Source organism: Heterodontus francisci, unplaced genomic scaffold (assembly GCF_036365525.1).
Source record: "Heterodontus francisci isolate sHetFra1 unplaced genomic scaffold, sHetFra1.hap1 HAP1_SCAFFOLD_49_1, whole genome shotgun sequence".
In the NCBI taxonomy this organism is placed as follows: domain Eukaryota; kingdom Metazoa; phylum Chordata; class Chondrichthyes; order Heterodontiformes; family Heterodontidae; genus Heterodontus; species Heterodontus francisci.
In genome coordinates, this window is record NW_027140357.1 from 994,064 (window position 1) to 1,010,764 (window position 16,701).

General features: G+C 44.2%; 1 protein-coding gene across 1 annotated transcript; it reads right to left on the reverse strand.

Moving 5' to 3' along the window:
* Nucleotides 1-11,484: 11,484 nt before the first annotated feature.
* LOC137359341 (probable G-protein coupled receptor 139) lies at nucleotides 11,485-15,725 on the reverse strand. Its single transcript, XM_068025362.1, has 3 exons — nucleotides 15,632-15,725; nucleotides 13,974-14,048; nucleotides 11,485-12,383 (listed from the first exon to the last, which is right to left on the reverse strand). Exons 1-3 carry the CDS (start codon nucleotides 15,723-15,725, stop codon nucleotides 11,485-11,487), a joined length of 1,068 nt encoding a protein of 355 aa, XP_067881463.1.
* Nucleotides 15,726-16,701: the final 976 nt, after the last annotated feature.

Below are 16,701 nucleotides of genomic sequence, written 5' to 3' on the forward strand. Positions count from 1 at the left end.
CATTGGGGACACCCAATGGTAATGGTACAGGAGCAGGAAGACAAGCCGTTGCAGGTGATTCTATGTATATGATTAGATAGATTAGAATGGCACCAGGTGAGGACAGTCCAATCCAGCTGGATGATGGTGGACAGGCGTTAGAGGGGGATCGTCTGGTGAATCGTGTCAAAGGTTGCACACAGGTCGAGCATCACATAGGATATCATTTGTAACTTTGGCAAGAACCGTTTTGGTACTATGGCTGTAGCAGAAACCTGCTTTGAGTGGATCAACATGGAGTTCCAGGAAATATGTGCACGGATCTGGGAGACCACAACACATTCAAGGACATAGTAGAGAAAAGGGAGTTGGAGGGAGGATGGTAGTTTCCAAGTGTAGTGGTGTCACATCAAGGCCTGCTACCCGAATCGAACCCGATGGGACCCGACGACATGTGTAGAGTTCGGGTCGGGTCGAGTTGCATTCAGGATTCGTCATTCGGGCTCGGATCGGGCCGGTCAGCCACACTCTATCACAGGTAAGTGGTTCCATATCAATGTAATTTTTGGACTAGAAAAGTCGTTTTGTTCTTTTAAGTTATTTTAAGCTTGCGCAGATCAGCAAGAAAGTGAAAAACGGAAGGGAAGCTAACTGATGGTCGGTTCGGGTCGGGCACGGGAAAAAATGGAAGGACTCGGGCCAGGTCGGACTCAGGTCTGATGTTTTTCTGTCGGGCTCCTGTCGTGTTTTTTTGCAGACCCAAGCACACCTTTCTTCAGGCGACAGGTGATGCCTGCAAATATAAAGGAGAGAAGGACAAGAACTGAAGAGAGAATTGTTTAAAACATCGGTTAACTTGTGGATCACTCGAGGAATTTGGCTGATCAGTATTGCTCTGGGAATACGATCGAGGGAGCAGGAGGTGGGTCTCATGGACCAGCTGAGCTCAGAGAGGGCATGAGGGGAGATATAACAGAAACTAGGGAATTATGCGAGTTCAGGGCTGGAAAAGGCGGAAGTATAGTAAGTATAGCCAGGTGGTGTCATCGAAGGGAGGGACATGACAGGGAAAGCTGATCAGATGATCTCGACCTTCATGACAAGAGGTGCATGAGCTTCTCACACTTACTGTTGGAGGTGAGGATGGAGGGAACAGGGCAATCACGTTTCGAAAGTCTGTTTGCTGTGGAGAAGAACAGCTGGGGCTACTTTTGCATTCCAAGATGATCCTGGAATAGTGAGCAGTTTTAGCGAACAAGTGTAGGACCCTATAGTTATAAGTGGTCAGCCAATCTGGTGGTAGATGGCCAGGTCAGTTGTCGCCATATCTTTTCAAATCTGTGTCTCTTGGAATTAAGAGAGTGGGGATGAGGACAGTATCTGAGGAACGCCCTGGGGGAGAGAGACTGATCATCAAACTGGATGTGACGGAGCAGTTGGGAAAATCTGCAGCTGCAGATATCTTGTCACAAATGGCGAACCAAGAGATGGTTGTGATTTGAATGTGAAGTGTATATGAATAGGGGGAGATTTTTTTGTATTCCCTGGGACGGATAAACAATGAATTATGGTTGCGGCACAGGAGGGGGATGTGGGTGGAGAGTCGTTCAAGGAAATGTTCAGAGAGGCCCTTATCTTAAAAAAATTATAAAGGATTATAAATTATTATAAAGGCCTTAAAAGAGTTGTAACCGATTATGAAGGATTCCATGAACGTGCATGAATCGCAAAAAAACTATTATGCAGGTGCAGCAGCTAATAAGGAAGGCGAATGGAATTTTGCATTTATTGCTGCAACTGTACAAGGCATAAGTGAGACCGCACCTTCAGTATTGCGTACAATTTTGGTTGCCTTACCTGAGGAAGGACATATTTGCTTGTTCAGGGGATGTTCACTAGATTGATTCCAGAGATGAGGGGTTTGTCCTAAGAAGAGAGATTCAGCAGTTTAGGCTTTTACTCTCTAGAGTTTAGAAGAATGAGAGGAGATCTAATTGAGGTATGTAAAATGATTAAGGGGATTGACAATGTAGATATCAAGAGGATGCTTCCTCTGGTCAGGCAACAGAGAGCAAGAGGTCGCAGATTTGGGATAAGGGGCAACAGATTTAAAACAGAGATGAGGAAAAAGTACTTCTCTCAAAGGGTCGTGAAACTGTGGAATTCATTACCTCAGCGTGGATGCCTGGGCATAGAGTAAATTTAAGAAGGAGACAGAGAGATTTTTTAAATTAATAATGACTTGAAGGGTTATGGAGAACCGGCAGGAAAGTGAAGTTGAGGCCGAGATGAGATCAGCCATGATTGTCTTGAATGGTGGAGCAGGCTTGAGGAGCTGAATTGCCTACTCCTGTTCCCAGTTCTTATGTTCTACATCGCATAAAGCATTAAACAGATGATGCATGATTAGATTAGATTAGATTAGATTAGAGATACAGCACTGAAACAGGCCCTTCGGCCCACCGAGTCTGTGCCGAACATCAACCACCCATTTATACTAATCCTACGCTAATCCCATATTCCTACCAAACATCCCCACCTGTCCCTATATTTCCCTACCACCTACCTACACTAGTGACAATTTATAATGGCCAATTTACCTATCAACCTGCAAGTCTTTTGGCTTGTGGGAGGAAACCGGAGCACCCGGAGAAAACCCACGCAGACACAGGGAGAACTTGCAAACTCCACACAGGCAGTACCCGGAATCGAACCCGGGTCCCTGGAGCTGTGAGGCTGCGGTGCTAACCACTGCGCCACTGTGCCGCCCCAATTGATTATGGAGCGTTGTATGGGATTACCAGATATTACAATGGAATACACACGTTTATAATGGTTTATAAAGTGTTATAAAGGATTATAAAAACATGTTATGAAGTTTTATGAATGGTTACAAATGATAATATGTAAAAAGAATTATGAATGGTTTCATGTATTATAGAGCATTATAAAGAGTTACAGAACAAGAGCATAGAACATAGAACAGTACAGCACAGTACAGGCCCATCGGCCCACGATGTTGTGCCGAACCTTTAACCTTCTCCAAGATCAAACTACCTACCTACCCTTCATTCTACGATCATCCATGTACCTATCCAAAAGTCGCTTAAATGTCCCTAATGTATCTGCATCTACTACCACCGCTGGCAGCGCATTCCACGCACCCACCACTCTCTGCGTAAAGAACCTACCTCTGACATCTCCCCGAAACCTTCCTCCAATCACCTTAAAATTATGCCCCCTGGTGATAGCCCTTTCTGCCCTGGGAAAAATTCTCTGGCTATCCACTCTATCTATGCCTCTCATCATCTTGTACCCCTCTATCAAGTCACCTTTCATCCTTCTTCGCTCCAATGAGAAAAGCCCGAGCTCCCTCAATCTTTCTTCGTAAGACATGCCTTCCAGTTCAGGCAGCATCCTGGTAAATTTCCTCTGCACCCTCTCTAAAGCTTCCACATCCTTCCTATAATGAGGCGACCAGAACTGGGCACAATATTCCAAGTGTGGTCTAACCAGGGCTTTATAGAGCTGCAGCATAACCTCGCACCTCTTAAACTCAATCCCCCTGTTCATGAAAGCCAACACACCATACGCCTTCTTAACAACCCTATCAACTTGGGTGGCAACTTTGAGCGATCTATGGACATGGATCCTAAGATCCCTCTGTTCCTCCACACTACCAAGAATCCTGTCTTTAAGCCTGTATTCTGCATTCAAATTCGACCTTACAAAATGAATAACATCACACCTTTCCAGGTCGAACTCCATCTGCCACTTCTCAGCCCAGCTCTGCATCCTGTCAATGTCGCGTTGCAACCTACTACAGCGTTCCACACTATCCACAACTCCAGCAATCTTCGTGTCATCGGACATTTGCTAACCCAGCCTTCCACTTCCTCATCCAAGTCATTTATAAAAATCACAAAGAGCAGAGGTGCCAGATCAGATCCCTGCGAAAACACCACTGGTCTCCGAGCTCCATGCTGAATACTTTCCATCTACAACCACCCTTTGTCTTCTGTGGGCCAGCCAATTTTGTATCCAGACAGCCAACATTCCCTGAATCCCATGTCTCCATACTTTCTGAATGAGCCTACCATGGGGAAACATATCAAACGACTTGCTAAAATCCAGATACACCACATCCACTGCTCTTCCTTCATCAATGTGCTTTGTCACATCTTCAAAGTATTCAATAAGGCTTGTGAGGCATGAGCTGCCCCTCACAAAGCCATGCTGACTGTCTCTAATCAAACCATGCTTTTCCAAATAATCATAAATCCTGTCTCTCAGAATCCTCTCCAATAATTTCCCACTACCGACGTAAGACTGACTGATCTATAATTCCCAGGGTTATCACGATTCCCTTTCTTGAACAAGGGAATAAGATTTGCCACCCTCCAATCATCTGGTACTACTCCAGTGGACAGTGAGGACGCAAAGATCATCGCCAAAGGGGCGGCAATCTCTTCCCTCACTTCCCGTATTATCCTTGGGTATATCCCGTGTGGCGCCGGGGACTCATCTGTCCTCATATCATTTAAAATTTCCAGCACATCCTCCCTCTTAACCTCAAGCTGTTCGAGCATATCACCCTGTTTCACGCTGTCCTCACAAACGACCAGGTCCCTCTCACGAGTGAATACAGAAGCAAAGTATTCATTCAGGACCTCCCCTACCTCCTCCGGCTCCAGGCACAAGTTCCCTCCACTATCCCTGATCGTCCATACCCTCACTCTGGCCATCCTCTTGTTCCTCACATAAGTGTAGAACGCCTTGGGATTCTCCTTAATCCTACCCGCCAAGACTTTTTCATGTCCCCTTCTCGCTCCCCTAAGTCCATTTTGCAGTTCCTTCCTGGCTACCTTGTAACCCTCTAGAGCCCTGTCTGATCCTTGCTTCCTCAACCTTCCTCAACCTTAAGTAAGTTTCCTTCTTCCTCTTGACTACCTGTTCCACATCTCTTGTCATCCAATGTTCCTTCACCCTACCATCCCTTCCTTGCCTCATCAGGGCAAACCTATCCTGCAGTCGCAGCAAGTGCTCCCTGAACAACCTCCACATTTCTGCCCAGCATTTCCCTGAAAACATCTGTCTCCAATTTATGCTCCCCAGTTCCTGCCTAATATTATTGTAATTCCCCCTCCCCCAATTAAATATTTTCCGATCCTGTCTGCTCCTGTCCCTCTCCATGACTATAGTAAAGGTCAGGGAGTTGTGATCACTATCTCTGAAATGCTCTCCCACGGAGAGATCTGCCACCTGGCCTGGTTCGTTGCCAAGCACCAAATCCAACATAGTCTCCCCTCTAGTCGGCCTATCTACATTTTGAGTCAGGAAACCGTCTTGGACACAGCTGACAAAAAGTGCTCCATCCAAACTATTTGCACTAAGAAGGTTCCAATCAATATTAGGGAAGTTGAAGTCACCCATGACAACAACCCTGTTACTTCTGCACCTTTCCAAAATCTGCCTCCCAATCTGTTCCTCCATGTCTCTGCTGTTATTGCGGGGTCTATAGAAAACTCCGAATAAGGTGATTGCTCCTTTCCTGTTTCTGACTTCCACCCATAATGACTTAGTAGACAAACCATCCTCGACGACCTCCCTTTCTGCAGCTGTGATACTATCCCCGATTAGCAATGCCACTCCCCCACCTCTTTTACCTCCCTCCATGTTCCTTTTGAAACATCTAAACCCCGGAACAACCAAGATCCATTCCTGCCCCTGTGATATCCACGTCTCCGTAATGGCCACAACATCGTAGCTCCAAGTACTGATCCATGCTCTAAGTTCATCACCCTTATTCCTGACACTTCTTGCGTTAAAATAGACACACTTCAACCCATTATACTGGCTGCAACTTTGCCCTGTCAATTGTCTAACCATCATCACAGACACTCTGCATTCTGTATCTGCCTGTTCAACAGCATCCACATCCACTGATCCGTAGATCCGGTTCCCATCCCCCTGCCAAACTAGTTTAAACCCTCCCGAAGAGCTCTAGCAAACCTCCCTCCCTGGATATTGGTGCCCCTCCAGTTCAGATGCAACCCGTCCTTCTTGTAAAGGTCCCACCTTCCCCAGAAGGTATCCCGATGATCCACATATCTGAAGCCCTCCCTCCCGCACCAGCTCTGTAGCCACGTGTTCAGCTGCACTCGCTCCCTGTTTCTCGCCTCACTAGCACGTGGCTCCGGTATCATCCTGAGATTACTTTCTTCTCGTCCTGCCTTTTAGCTTCCAACCTAACTCCCTATATTCGCTTTTCAGGTCCTCATCCCTTTTCCTAGCTATGTCATTGGTACCGATGTGTACTACGACCTCTGGCTGCTCCCCCTCCCCCTCCCCCTTAAGAATCCTGTAGACTCGATCCGACACATCCCTGACCCTGGCACTCGGGAGGCAACATACCATCCGGGAGTCTCGTTCGCGACCACAGAATCTCCTGTCTGTTCCTCTAACCATTGAATCTCCTTTCACTATCGCTCTCCTTTACTCCCCCCTTCCCTTCTGAGCCACAGAGCCAGGCTCAGTGCCAGAGACCTGGCCGCTGTGGCTTTCCCCTGGTAGGTTACCCCCCCCACCCCCCACAACCGTATCCAAAACGGTATACTTATTATTGAGGGGAACGGCCACAGGGGATTCCTGCATAATATGCTCCACACAATGTAAAGTGTTATAATCGGTAATAAAGGATTACAAAGATATATGAATGCTTGTCACAAAGTTTATAAAGGCTTGGAAAGGGTCATGTAGGAGTATAAAGATTATAAGAAAACGAATTTGCTTTTAAAGACTTACAAATCTTTCTAAACGGCTATAAAGAACCCAAAGGGATTATAAATGATGATACTGGTCTTTCAACATAATAAGTCATTATAAACATAATACAGGGATTAAAAATGGCTCTAAAGGATTATAAGGTTTCCAAAAGAGTGCAGCGTATTATTTAAAGGGCTGTAAATTAATATAGAATATCTCGGTGTGTAGAGATTTCTAAGGCATCTAAAGGATTATAAAAGGTTATAAATGGATTTAAAGGATTATGAAGTAAAGCAAAGATTTTAAATTATTATACATTGCTAAATTTTCAGAAAGGATTACATGTGATTCTTAAGAGCCATGAATTGTTAGAAAGGATCATGACGAATTATAAAGGGTGATAAAAAAAATTATAAAGGATTATCATGGATTACAAAGAGTTGTACAGGATTATAATTTATGAGAGGATACCAAAGCATTACGAAGTGTTAAACGGATTATAAAGAATTATAAGCAGATATAAAGGCGATAAAGAATTATATGGCTTTCTAAAGGATTATAAACGTTTGGAAGGGATTATAACAATGTATTAATGTGTTATAACAGATTATAAGGATTACGAAACTTTATAGAGGATTACAAATTACGTAAAGGGATATGAAGGTTGTAAAGCATTATGAAGGATTCGAAAGGCTGATGCAGAATTATAAAGGGTTTTAATGGCTTACAAAGGATTATGAAGAGCTCTATCACTAGAAAGGTCTATAAAGATTCTGAATAGTTGTAAAAGGTTATAAGGATTATGAAGTATTATATTGATTAGGAAGGGTTATAAAGATTGTTAACTGTTATAAAGGATTGCGACATTTTAAAAGTGTGATACATTTATAAGTGATTATAAGGGAAATAATGAATCATAAAGGATTGTTAAGGCTTTATGAAGATTATGAAAGATTATAAAACGTTATAATGGATTAGCAATTCAACTTGAGAGTTGTAAAACTTTCTCAAAGATTAAAATCGCTTTAACAAGTTAGAAAATGTTTATTAAGGTTATAAAGATCATAAAGGATTATGGAAAATGTTGAAGGGTTGCAAAGAATTATAAAAGATTATAAAGAGGCATAAAATATGTTAAAGTGCATAAAGAATTATAAAGAGTTGGAAGCACTTAGAACGAATTATTAACGGATTACAAAGGTTTATGAAATATTATCATTGTTTATAGAGATTTCACACAGATTTAAGAAGGATTATGGGAATTCGAAAGGGTGGTAAAGTATTTTAAAGAATTATAACGTTTTAAATGGTTAGAGACGACTGTAAAGTATGTCAAAGGATTATAAAAAATGTCAAGTTGTTACAATGGATGAGATATAATTGTTTAGATTTATAAAGGTTTATAAAGTGTCATAACGGTTAATAAAATGCTCTAAAGTGTTATAAAGTACTTTAAATAATTTTAAAGACTTACAACGGATCATACAATGTCATAAATGATTACAGATTGTTAAAAAGGAATAAAATACTATAAATAATTATGCCTGGTTAAAAAGGAGTATGGAGTATTATAAAGGATTGGTAATAGTTATAAGGAATTATAAAGGATAGTAAAGGAACATAAAGAGTGAGAAAGGATGAATAAACAAATAAAGGTAATAAAGAATTGCACTTATTAGAATCGATTTGAGCCCGTATAAAATCGTGTAAAGCACTATAAAGTCTAATGTAGGGTGATACCGACTTAAAAACATTATCAAGAATTCAGGCTGAATGCTTTCACCATCTTCTCTCTTCCTCTTGTTGTTGTTGTTGTTGTCCTGGTTGGTATGAATACCGCCAGTGGGCGGAGCCTTCAATGACGCTTTCCACACATGCTTTCTGGGAGAAGGGCGCGGCCACTGTTCAAAGAGCCCGCCTCTCCTTGCCCTGGAAGCTGCACCATAATTATACCTGGCCCAGGCTAATAATTTGCCCCGGGTAGGGCATCCACTCCACTGAGTCAGGATGACTCGCCTGCAAGTGCTGTCAGCCAATCAGCAGGCCTGTGCATCCTCAGTCCCAGCAGCACCAGTCGGAGCAGAGCAGACTGCTGAGAAATGTGGATGTTCACCTCTTTGCATGTAAGTGGCATTTCAGTCCTCAGTGGTGCAATCATCTGGGCCATGATGACCGGGGAGAGTATCGTTTAGGAGGGAAGCGGGACAAAAAACAAAGAAAATTACAGCACAGGAACAGGCTCTTCGGCCCTCCAAGCCTGCGCCGATCCAGATCCTCTATCTAAACATGTCGCCTATTTTCTAAGGGTCTGTATCTCTTTGCTTCCTGCCCATTCATGTAAATGTCTAGATACATCTTAAAAGATGCTGTCGTCCTCGCGTCTATCACCTCCGCTGGCAATGCGTTCCAGGCACCCCCACGCAGAACTTTCCACGAATATCCCCCCTAAACATTTCCCCTCTCACTTTGGACTCGTGACCCCTAGTAATTGAATCCCCCACCCTGGGAAAAAGCTTCTTGGTATCCACCCTGTCTATACGTCTCAAGATTTTGTACACCTCATTCAGATCCCCCTCAACCTTTGTCTTTCTATGATAATAATCCTAATCTACTCAACCTCTCTTCATAGCTAGCGCCCTCCATACCAGGCAACATCCTGGTGAACTGCAACCAGAACTGCAAGCAGTATTCCAAATGTGGCCGAACCAAAGTCTTATACAACTGGAACATGACCTGCCAACACATGTACTCAATACCCCGCCCGATGAAGGAAAGCATGCCGTATGCATTCTTGACCACTCTATTGACCTGCGTTGCCACCTTCAGGGAAAATTGGACCTGAACACCCAAATCTCTCTGTACATCAATTTTCCACAGGACTTTTCCATTTACTGTATAGTTCACTCTTGAATTGGATCTTCCAAATTGCATCACCTCGCATTCGCCCTGAATGAACTCCATCTGCCATTTCTCTGCCCAACTCTCCAATCTATCTATATTCTGCTGTATTCTCTGACAGTCCCCTTCACTATCTGCTGCTCCACCAATCTTAGTGTCGTCTGCAAACTTGCTAATCAGACCACCTATACTTTCCTCCAAATCATTTATGTATATCACATACAACAGTGGTCCCAGCACAGATCCCTGTGGAACACCACTGGTCACACGTCTCCATTTTGAGAAACTACCTTCCACTGCTACTCTCTGTCTCCTGTTGCCCAGCCAGTTCTTTATCCATCTAGCCAGTACACCCTGGACCCCATGCGACTTCACGTTCTCCATCAGCCTACCATGGGGAACCTTATCAAACGCCTTAATGAAGTCCATGTGTATCACATCTACAGCCCTTCCCTCAACAATCAACATTGTCACTTCCTGAAAAAATTCTATTAAGTTGGTAAGACATGACCTTCCCTGCACAAAACCATGTTGCCTATCACTGATAAGCCCATTTTCTTCCAAATGGGAATAGATCCTATCCCTCAGTATCTTCTCCAGCAGCTTTCCTACCACTGACGTCAGGCTCACCAGTCTATGATTACCTGGATTTTTCCTGCTACCCTTCTGAAACAAAGGGACAACATTAGCAACTCTCCAGTCCTCCAGGACCTCACCCGTGTTTAAGGATGCTGCAAAGATATCTGTTAAGGCCCCAGCTATTTCCTCTCTCGCTTCCCTCAGTAATCTGGGATAGATCCCATCCGGACCTGGGGACTTGTCCACCTTAATGCCTTTTGGAATACCCAACACTTCCTCCCTCCTTATGCCGACTTGGCCTAGGGTAATCAAACATCTGTCCCTAACCTCTGCATCCGTCATGTCCCTCTCCTCGATGAATACCGATGCAAAGTACTCGTTTAGAATCTCACCCATTTTCTCTGACTCCACGCATAACTTTCCTCCTTTGTCCTTGAGTGGGCCAATCCTTTCTCGAGTTACCCTCTTGCTCCTTATATTTGATTAAAAGGCTTTGGGATTTTCCTTATCCCTGTTTGCTAAAGATATTCCATGACCCCTTTTAGTCCACTTAATTCCTCCAGTGGCAGGTAGCTTACGCTGCTGGGGAGCCTTCTGTGTGGCACAGGGCACATGATCAGGTCGGTCCCCCTGGGTCACAAGGTGACTGCCAGGTTTTACCGATCAGCATCTAGAGGTTAAGGTGCTGAATTTTAGCAGCAGCTGTAGAAGGGGACCCTTAAATAATTGGTCACCAAAGGGTCTCAATTGGCCTGGTGAGAGCGGGCGGTTTGTCACTTCCATCGCTGCTCATAACATTATAGCGTGGGTGGGATGGTGACGGGAACAGCACCACCAGCCTTGCACACAGTTCTACACCATATCACCACCTCCAGCCCGCTCATTCTGGAGAGTTAAAACTCTGGCCTGTCTCGCATTCTGCTCAAATGGCTGGATGCCAGGCCCCGCCCCCTCTCCATTGTGTCTTCATTATGATAACCAGGCCTGCCCCAATCTCTGCACCAGTATGGGCAACATTCTCTGCCCCCATACTTCCATCCCATCATCACCATGGTAACAGGCCCCGTTATTTCATCATGGCAGCAGGGACTTGCCACCGCTCAATCACTGTGGTGACAGTAACCTTGCCCACTCTGCCTTTATAGTGACAGACTCCCTCCACCATGCTCTGTCACCACATCGACAGGCCCCATCTCTCGGATGTTGGAACTGTGAAATAAAATGCGGAAATGCTGAAAATAGTCAGTGATTCAGTTCTTCTCATCAATGAATCAATTTATTCATTCGAGTAAAGGGATATTGCAGCATATTTTTCAATTGCTTTCTGAACTTGGCCTGGGTCACAGCATAAATACAAGTGTTTGTGCAGCAACTCAGTAGCTGCAACATGAAAGCCATTTCCATTACAAAATCAGGTAGATCTGCAGAATAATACCCCAAATACAGCATTCGGAGAGCTAGCAGACTCACCGTAAACATTGCCCATAAGAGTATGAAATTCGCTGAGATAACTAACAATAAGATGATGGATTTTCTGCGGCTCTCCATTTCTGGGTCCCTGGGATTCTCCCCATTGCTACAAGCCCGGAGCCTCTTGCGCCCTCTGCTGCTCACTAAAATGTGCCTGACAGTGAAAGCGTTGAGCAGCAGAATCACAACAAATGGGACACACGGGGTTACAATGTAATGGAGGAACTCAATTCCTACCCAGACCGGAGATAACCAAACATTCATCATTACCAAACAAAACCATGGATTGTTGAACAGCACATAACGACCTGTCAACATAAAATACCAGGTGATGTTTTTCAAAGAGCTCAGCAAAGTTATTGTTCCCAGGACTACCGTCGCCGTTCTTTCCGTACAATATTTACTTTTCAACTTCTGGCAACAAATGGCCACAAATCGATCGAAGGTAAAAGAAACGGTGAACCAGACAGAACAGTCAGTGGCTGCAAACAGCAGAACGGCGTGGATATTGCAAACGTCGATAGACTGCAAGAAAAGAAACTGTTCCCGATAAAGAATTGGAATCTGCCTCAATATCAGGTCGATGATAACAACCAGGAGATCTGCTACTGCCATGGCCACCAGGTAGCGAGTGACACATTCGGAGAGACCACACTTGCCCCGTGACAGGATCATAATTGTCACTAGGTTAACTGTGAGGAAGGGAAGTAAACAGGGAAATTAGACAACAGGCTGAGTGCCAAGTTAATCGTTTGATTGAGTACATATTGAGAATGTTAAACATGATACTCTCTCCATTGATGCATTGTAATGATTGCACCTGAAAAAAATAAACAGGAAGGTCTGTGACACGATGAGAAGCAGGAGAGATTATGTGACATAAGGTATGACACTGAAATTGTTGAGCTCAATGTCGATCCTAAGTCTTCCTTCCCTCCTTTCCCTGGCTGGTGTAAAAGCTGTTCCACGTCCAATTACTCCTGGTTCTGAGCAGGTTCATTGACCTTAAATATTAACTCTGTTTCACCCTCCAAAGTTGCTGCCAGACCTGCTGAGTATTTCCAGTACTTCACTCTTGGATAGGAATTTAAATGTTGGACTGACTGAGACACAAGAAAATGAATGAAACAAACAATCACAGTCGCCACTAAATTAACAGGAAACAAGGGAAATTATCAGAAGTTTTATGTAAGGTCGGGAGTAATAACAATGGTTTCGGGCAAAATGTGTACACTAGTCCATGCATTCAGTGACAGATCTAATTGTTTTACCTGTTACAGGCCTTTCTGCGAGAGGGCAAGTTTAAATTAGGGATGGTGAGTGAGCTCAAACATAGAGTTAATAAAAACAGGTTTCAGATGGAATTGGGAGTGAGTAAATGGCTGTTTTCGGGACTAGAGGGATGTATGCAAGTATGGGACCTGAATATTCAAGGGTACTCGTCATTTCGGAGGGACAGAAAGCTACAAAAAAGTGGTGGGATAGATCTGTTAATTAAGGATGATTGGTACAATAGTGAGAATTGACCTTAGTTCCGAAGGCCAAACTGTGAATCAGTTTGGGCAAAGATAAGGAAAAGCAAAGGTGAGAAGTCACTTGTGGGAGTAGTTTGTAGGACGTCTAAGTGTAGACACACTGCACGACAGAGCATACAGAAAGAAATAATAGGGCTTGTGTGAAAGGTACAGCAATAATCACGGTAGAATTTAATCTCCATATAGTTTGGAGGAATCAGATTGGCAAAGGCAGCCCGGGAGATGAGCATGTAGAGTGCATGTGGGATAATTTCGAAGAGCAGCTTGTCCATGAGCCAACCAGAGAGCAGGCTATTCTAGACCTGGTCATGATAGCGTTGTAATAGCCAAGTCTGGATTTAACAAAGGTGAAGATTTATGCAGCAGACGGGCTGAGGCAGGGACCAGAATGTGATATTATGGAGCTGTTAATAGACAGGTTTGGTAATGGAGAGGATATGTGTTTGGAACTGAATTCAGGGTCAATCAGAATTCAGAGATTTTAAACAAGTTGGATTAGCCTCAGACATTGACCTGGGAGGGGAATTGAGTCATTGGACAGGGAACAAGGCTTATGGTGGAGCCCAAAGATCCTGACTTTGGCGCTCCAATGTTTAAATGCGAGCCATATTACAGTGATATCTAATAGCTGGAGATAGATGTTTACAAGGGACAACAGCAGCAACAAGGATGGCAGAATAAATGGCAAAACAACATCAATGCAGTTAAATATGGCGCATAGAATTATGAGCTCGATCTGTGACTCACCAGGGACACCAACAATAGCGAGGATTGGATAGTAAATGTATTGAAAAATGATTAGTACAAAAAGGATCCGAAGTTCTAATGAGAAGGAATCATAATTTGCAGAAAGATAGTTAACATACGAGGAGATGCTCCTGCCCATTATTGTAACTTTCCAATCTACCATTCTCAGATTCTGATCCATTGTAGTAACATTCCAATATATTCCTCTCAGATTCTGGTCCATTGTAGTAACATTCCAATATATTCCTCTCAGATTCTGATCCATTATTGCAACTTTCCAATCTAATATTTTCAGATTATGACTTCTTGTTGTAACATTCCAAACTATTATAGTCAAATTTCAATATATCCTCTATCTCTCGCTCTGGAGTCACTGAAATCTGTCACTAGCAGGCTTGATGCTCCGCTGATACATTGGCTAATGGATTGAAAAAAGTGCCATATTAATAGAGGAGGGAAACACCGAGAGATACAATTAGGATCCATAGAGACTGTCGTTAATAACAGTCAATGAACAAACAGGTTCAGTTAACCCCTTTCAAATCAACAGTGCTGAACCAAAATAAATCTGATCATCGACCGGGCTCAGACGGGATGTATGAGGATTGTTGAGGGAAGGAAAGTTGGAAACATTCGAGGCAGTGGCGAGAATCTATCAATCCCCTTGGAATATAGTATTGCTGCCAGAAGACTGTAGGGATGGAAATGTTGTGCACCGATTTTTTTAAAGGAGTACAGACTAGTAAATCAAACATTGTTGGCAGGAACATTTCTAGAGGCATAAACTTGGGTAAAATATTGGGAAAATAAATGGATTAATAAATGACTAGCATCACCGATATATTACTGGGAAATTATCTCTAAGATTGTGGAGGTCTTTGATGAAGTGACAGAGAGGGTTGATGAGAATAGTATGGCTGTTGTTATGTGTATGCATTTAAGAAAATGGTATGGTGGACAAGTATCATTTAATAGACTCGCTATATTAACTGAAACCCGTTGATTCAAGGGACAGCGATAGTGCGGATGTGACATTGACTCAGGGCCAGAAATCAGAGAGAAGTGGTGAACGTTTGTCGTCGAGGCTGGAAGGGAGTATACAGTGATTTTCCCAGGGGGCGATGGGTGGAGTGGCGGTAGGGCGAGACGACGGGTGGCTCTGAGACCCATCAATCTTCTTCTTCTTCGGCTTCCTTGTGCAGGTGTGAAAAGGAAATCCGACGCGAGCCCGAATTCCAGACCCGAACCGAACCCGACACATGTCGTCGGGACCCGTCGTAGTCGGGACGGGGGGGTAGGCCTTTGCATCAGTACATGGGTAAAGGCCTGGTCCCGGACCTGTTCCTGAAGGGATCCGTCAGCATGTGTTGTGTTTGGGTTGGGTCGGGTCGGGCTTCTATGTCTGACATTACGACTTGGTTCGGGTTTCCTTTGCACAACTCGACCTCCTTGTCTCGAGAGACAAATGGGAAGTTCATGGAGGTGGTCATTAATTTGTGGAGCAGCGCCTGGATAGGCTACAAAAGGCTACTTCGAGAGTGATAGACTCTTCCACAGGCGCTGCAGATACAATTGTTAGCTGGGGCTGTTAGACATTTGGCTCTCTCCTTGCACTTCTGCCTTTTTTTCCTGCCAACTACTAAGTCTCTTCGACTAGCCAGTCTTTAGCTCCACCTTTATGGCAATCCGCAACTTCTGGCGATCACTGGCAACTGATTCCCAAGACGTGTGGTCATTGTCACAGGACTTCATGTCGTGTTTGCAGACATGTTTAAAGTGGAGACATGGACGGCCAATGGATCTGATACCCGTGACGAGCTCGCTGTACAATGCATCCTCGGGGATCCTGCCATCTTCCATGCGGCTCACAGGGCCGCTGGCTCAGTAGGGTGTATATGCTATGGGTGTTGGCCGCCTCGAGGACAGGTTGTATTCTTGCCAAATGGTGCCGAGGATTCTCCAGAGGCAGAGAAGATGGAATGAGCTGAGACTCGCACTTGGCTGACATACATTGTCCAGGCCTCACTGACATAGAAACATCGAACCATAGAAAATAGGAGCAGCAGTAGGACATTCGGCACGTCGAGCCTGCAGCGCCATTCATTATGATCATGGCTGATCGTCCAACTGAGTAACCTGTTCCCGCTTTCGACCCATAACTTTTGATCCCTTTAGACCCAAGAGCTATAACTAACTCCTTCCTGAAAACATACAATGTTTTGACCTCAACTGCTTTCAGTTGTAGCGAATTCCACAGGCTCACCACTCTCTGGCTGCCGAAAATTCTCCTCATCTCACTCCTGAATGGTTTACCCCTAATCCTTTGGCTACGACCCCGGGTTCTGGACTTAACCACCATCGGGAACATCCTTCCTGAATCATCATTGTCAAGTCCTGTTAGAATGTTATAGGTTTCTAGGAGATCCACACTCACTCTTCAGAACTCCAGCGAATATAATCCGAACCGACACAATCTTCGCTGCATTCCCTCTATAGCAAGAACATCTTTCCTCAGATAAGGAGACCAAAATTGCACACAATATTCCAGGTGTGACCTCATCAAGGCACTGTACACTTGCAGCAAGACACCGCTGCCTCTGTATTCGAATCCATTCGCTCTGACATACCACTTTGTTTTACCGCCTGTTGCACCTGCATGCTTACCTTCAGCGACTGGTGCATGAGAACACCCAGGTCTCGTTGCATAATCCCCTCTCTCAGTTAATAG

What these genes read in the sequence shown, in the direction of transcription:
- LOC137359341 (XM_068025362.1), bottom strand. Translation starts at nt 15,725, where the DNA reads ATGAAGTCCTGTGACAATGACCACACGTCTTGGGAATCAGTTGCCAGT. An exon ending in AAAGGTGGAGCTAAAGACTG is followed by an intron (nt 14,049 to 15,631) that starts GCTAGTCGAAGA and finishes CCTTCTCATTAG; the next exon opens with AACTTCGGATCCTTTTTGTA. An exon ending in CGCTATTGTTGGTGTCCCTG is followed by an intron (nt 12,384 to 13,973) that starts GTGAGTCACAGA and finishes CCTTCCTCACAG; the next exon opens with TTAACCTAGTGACAATTATG.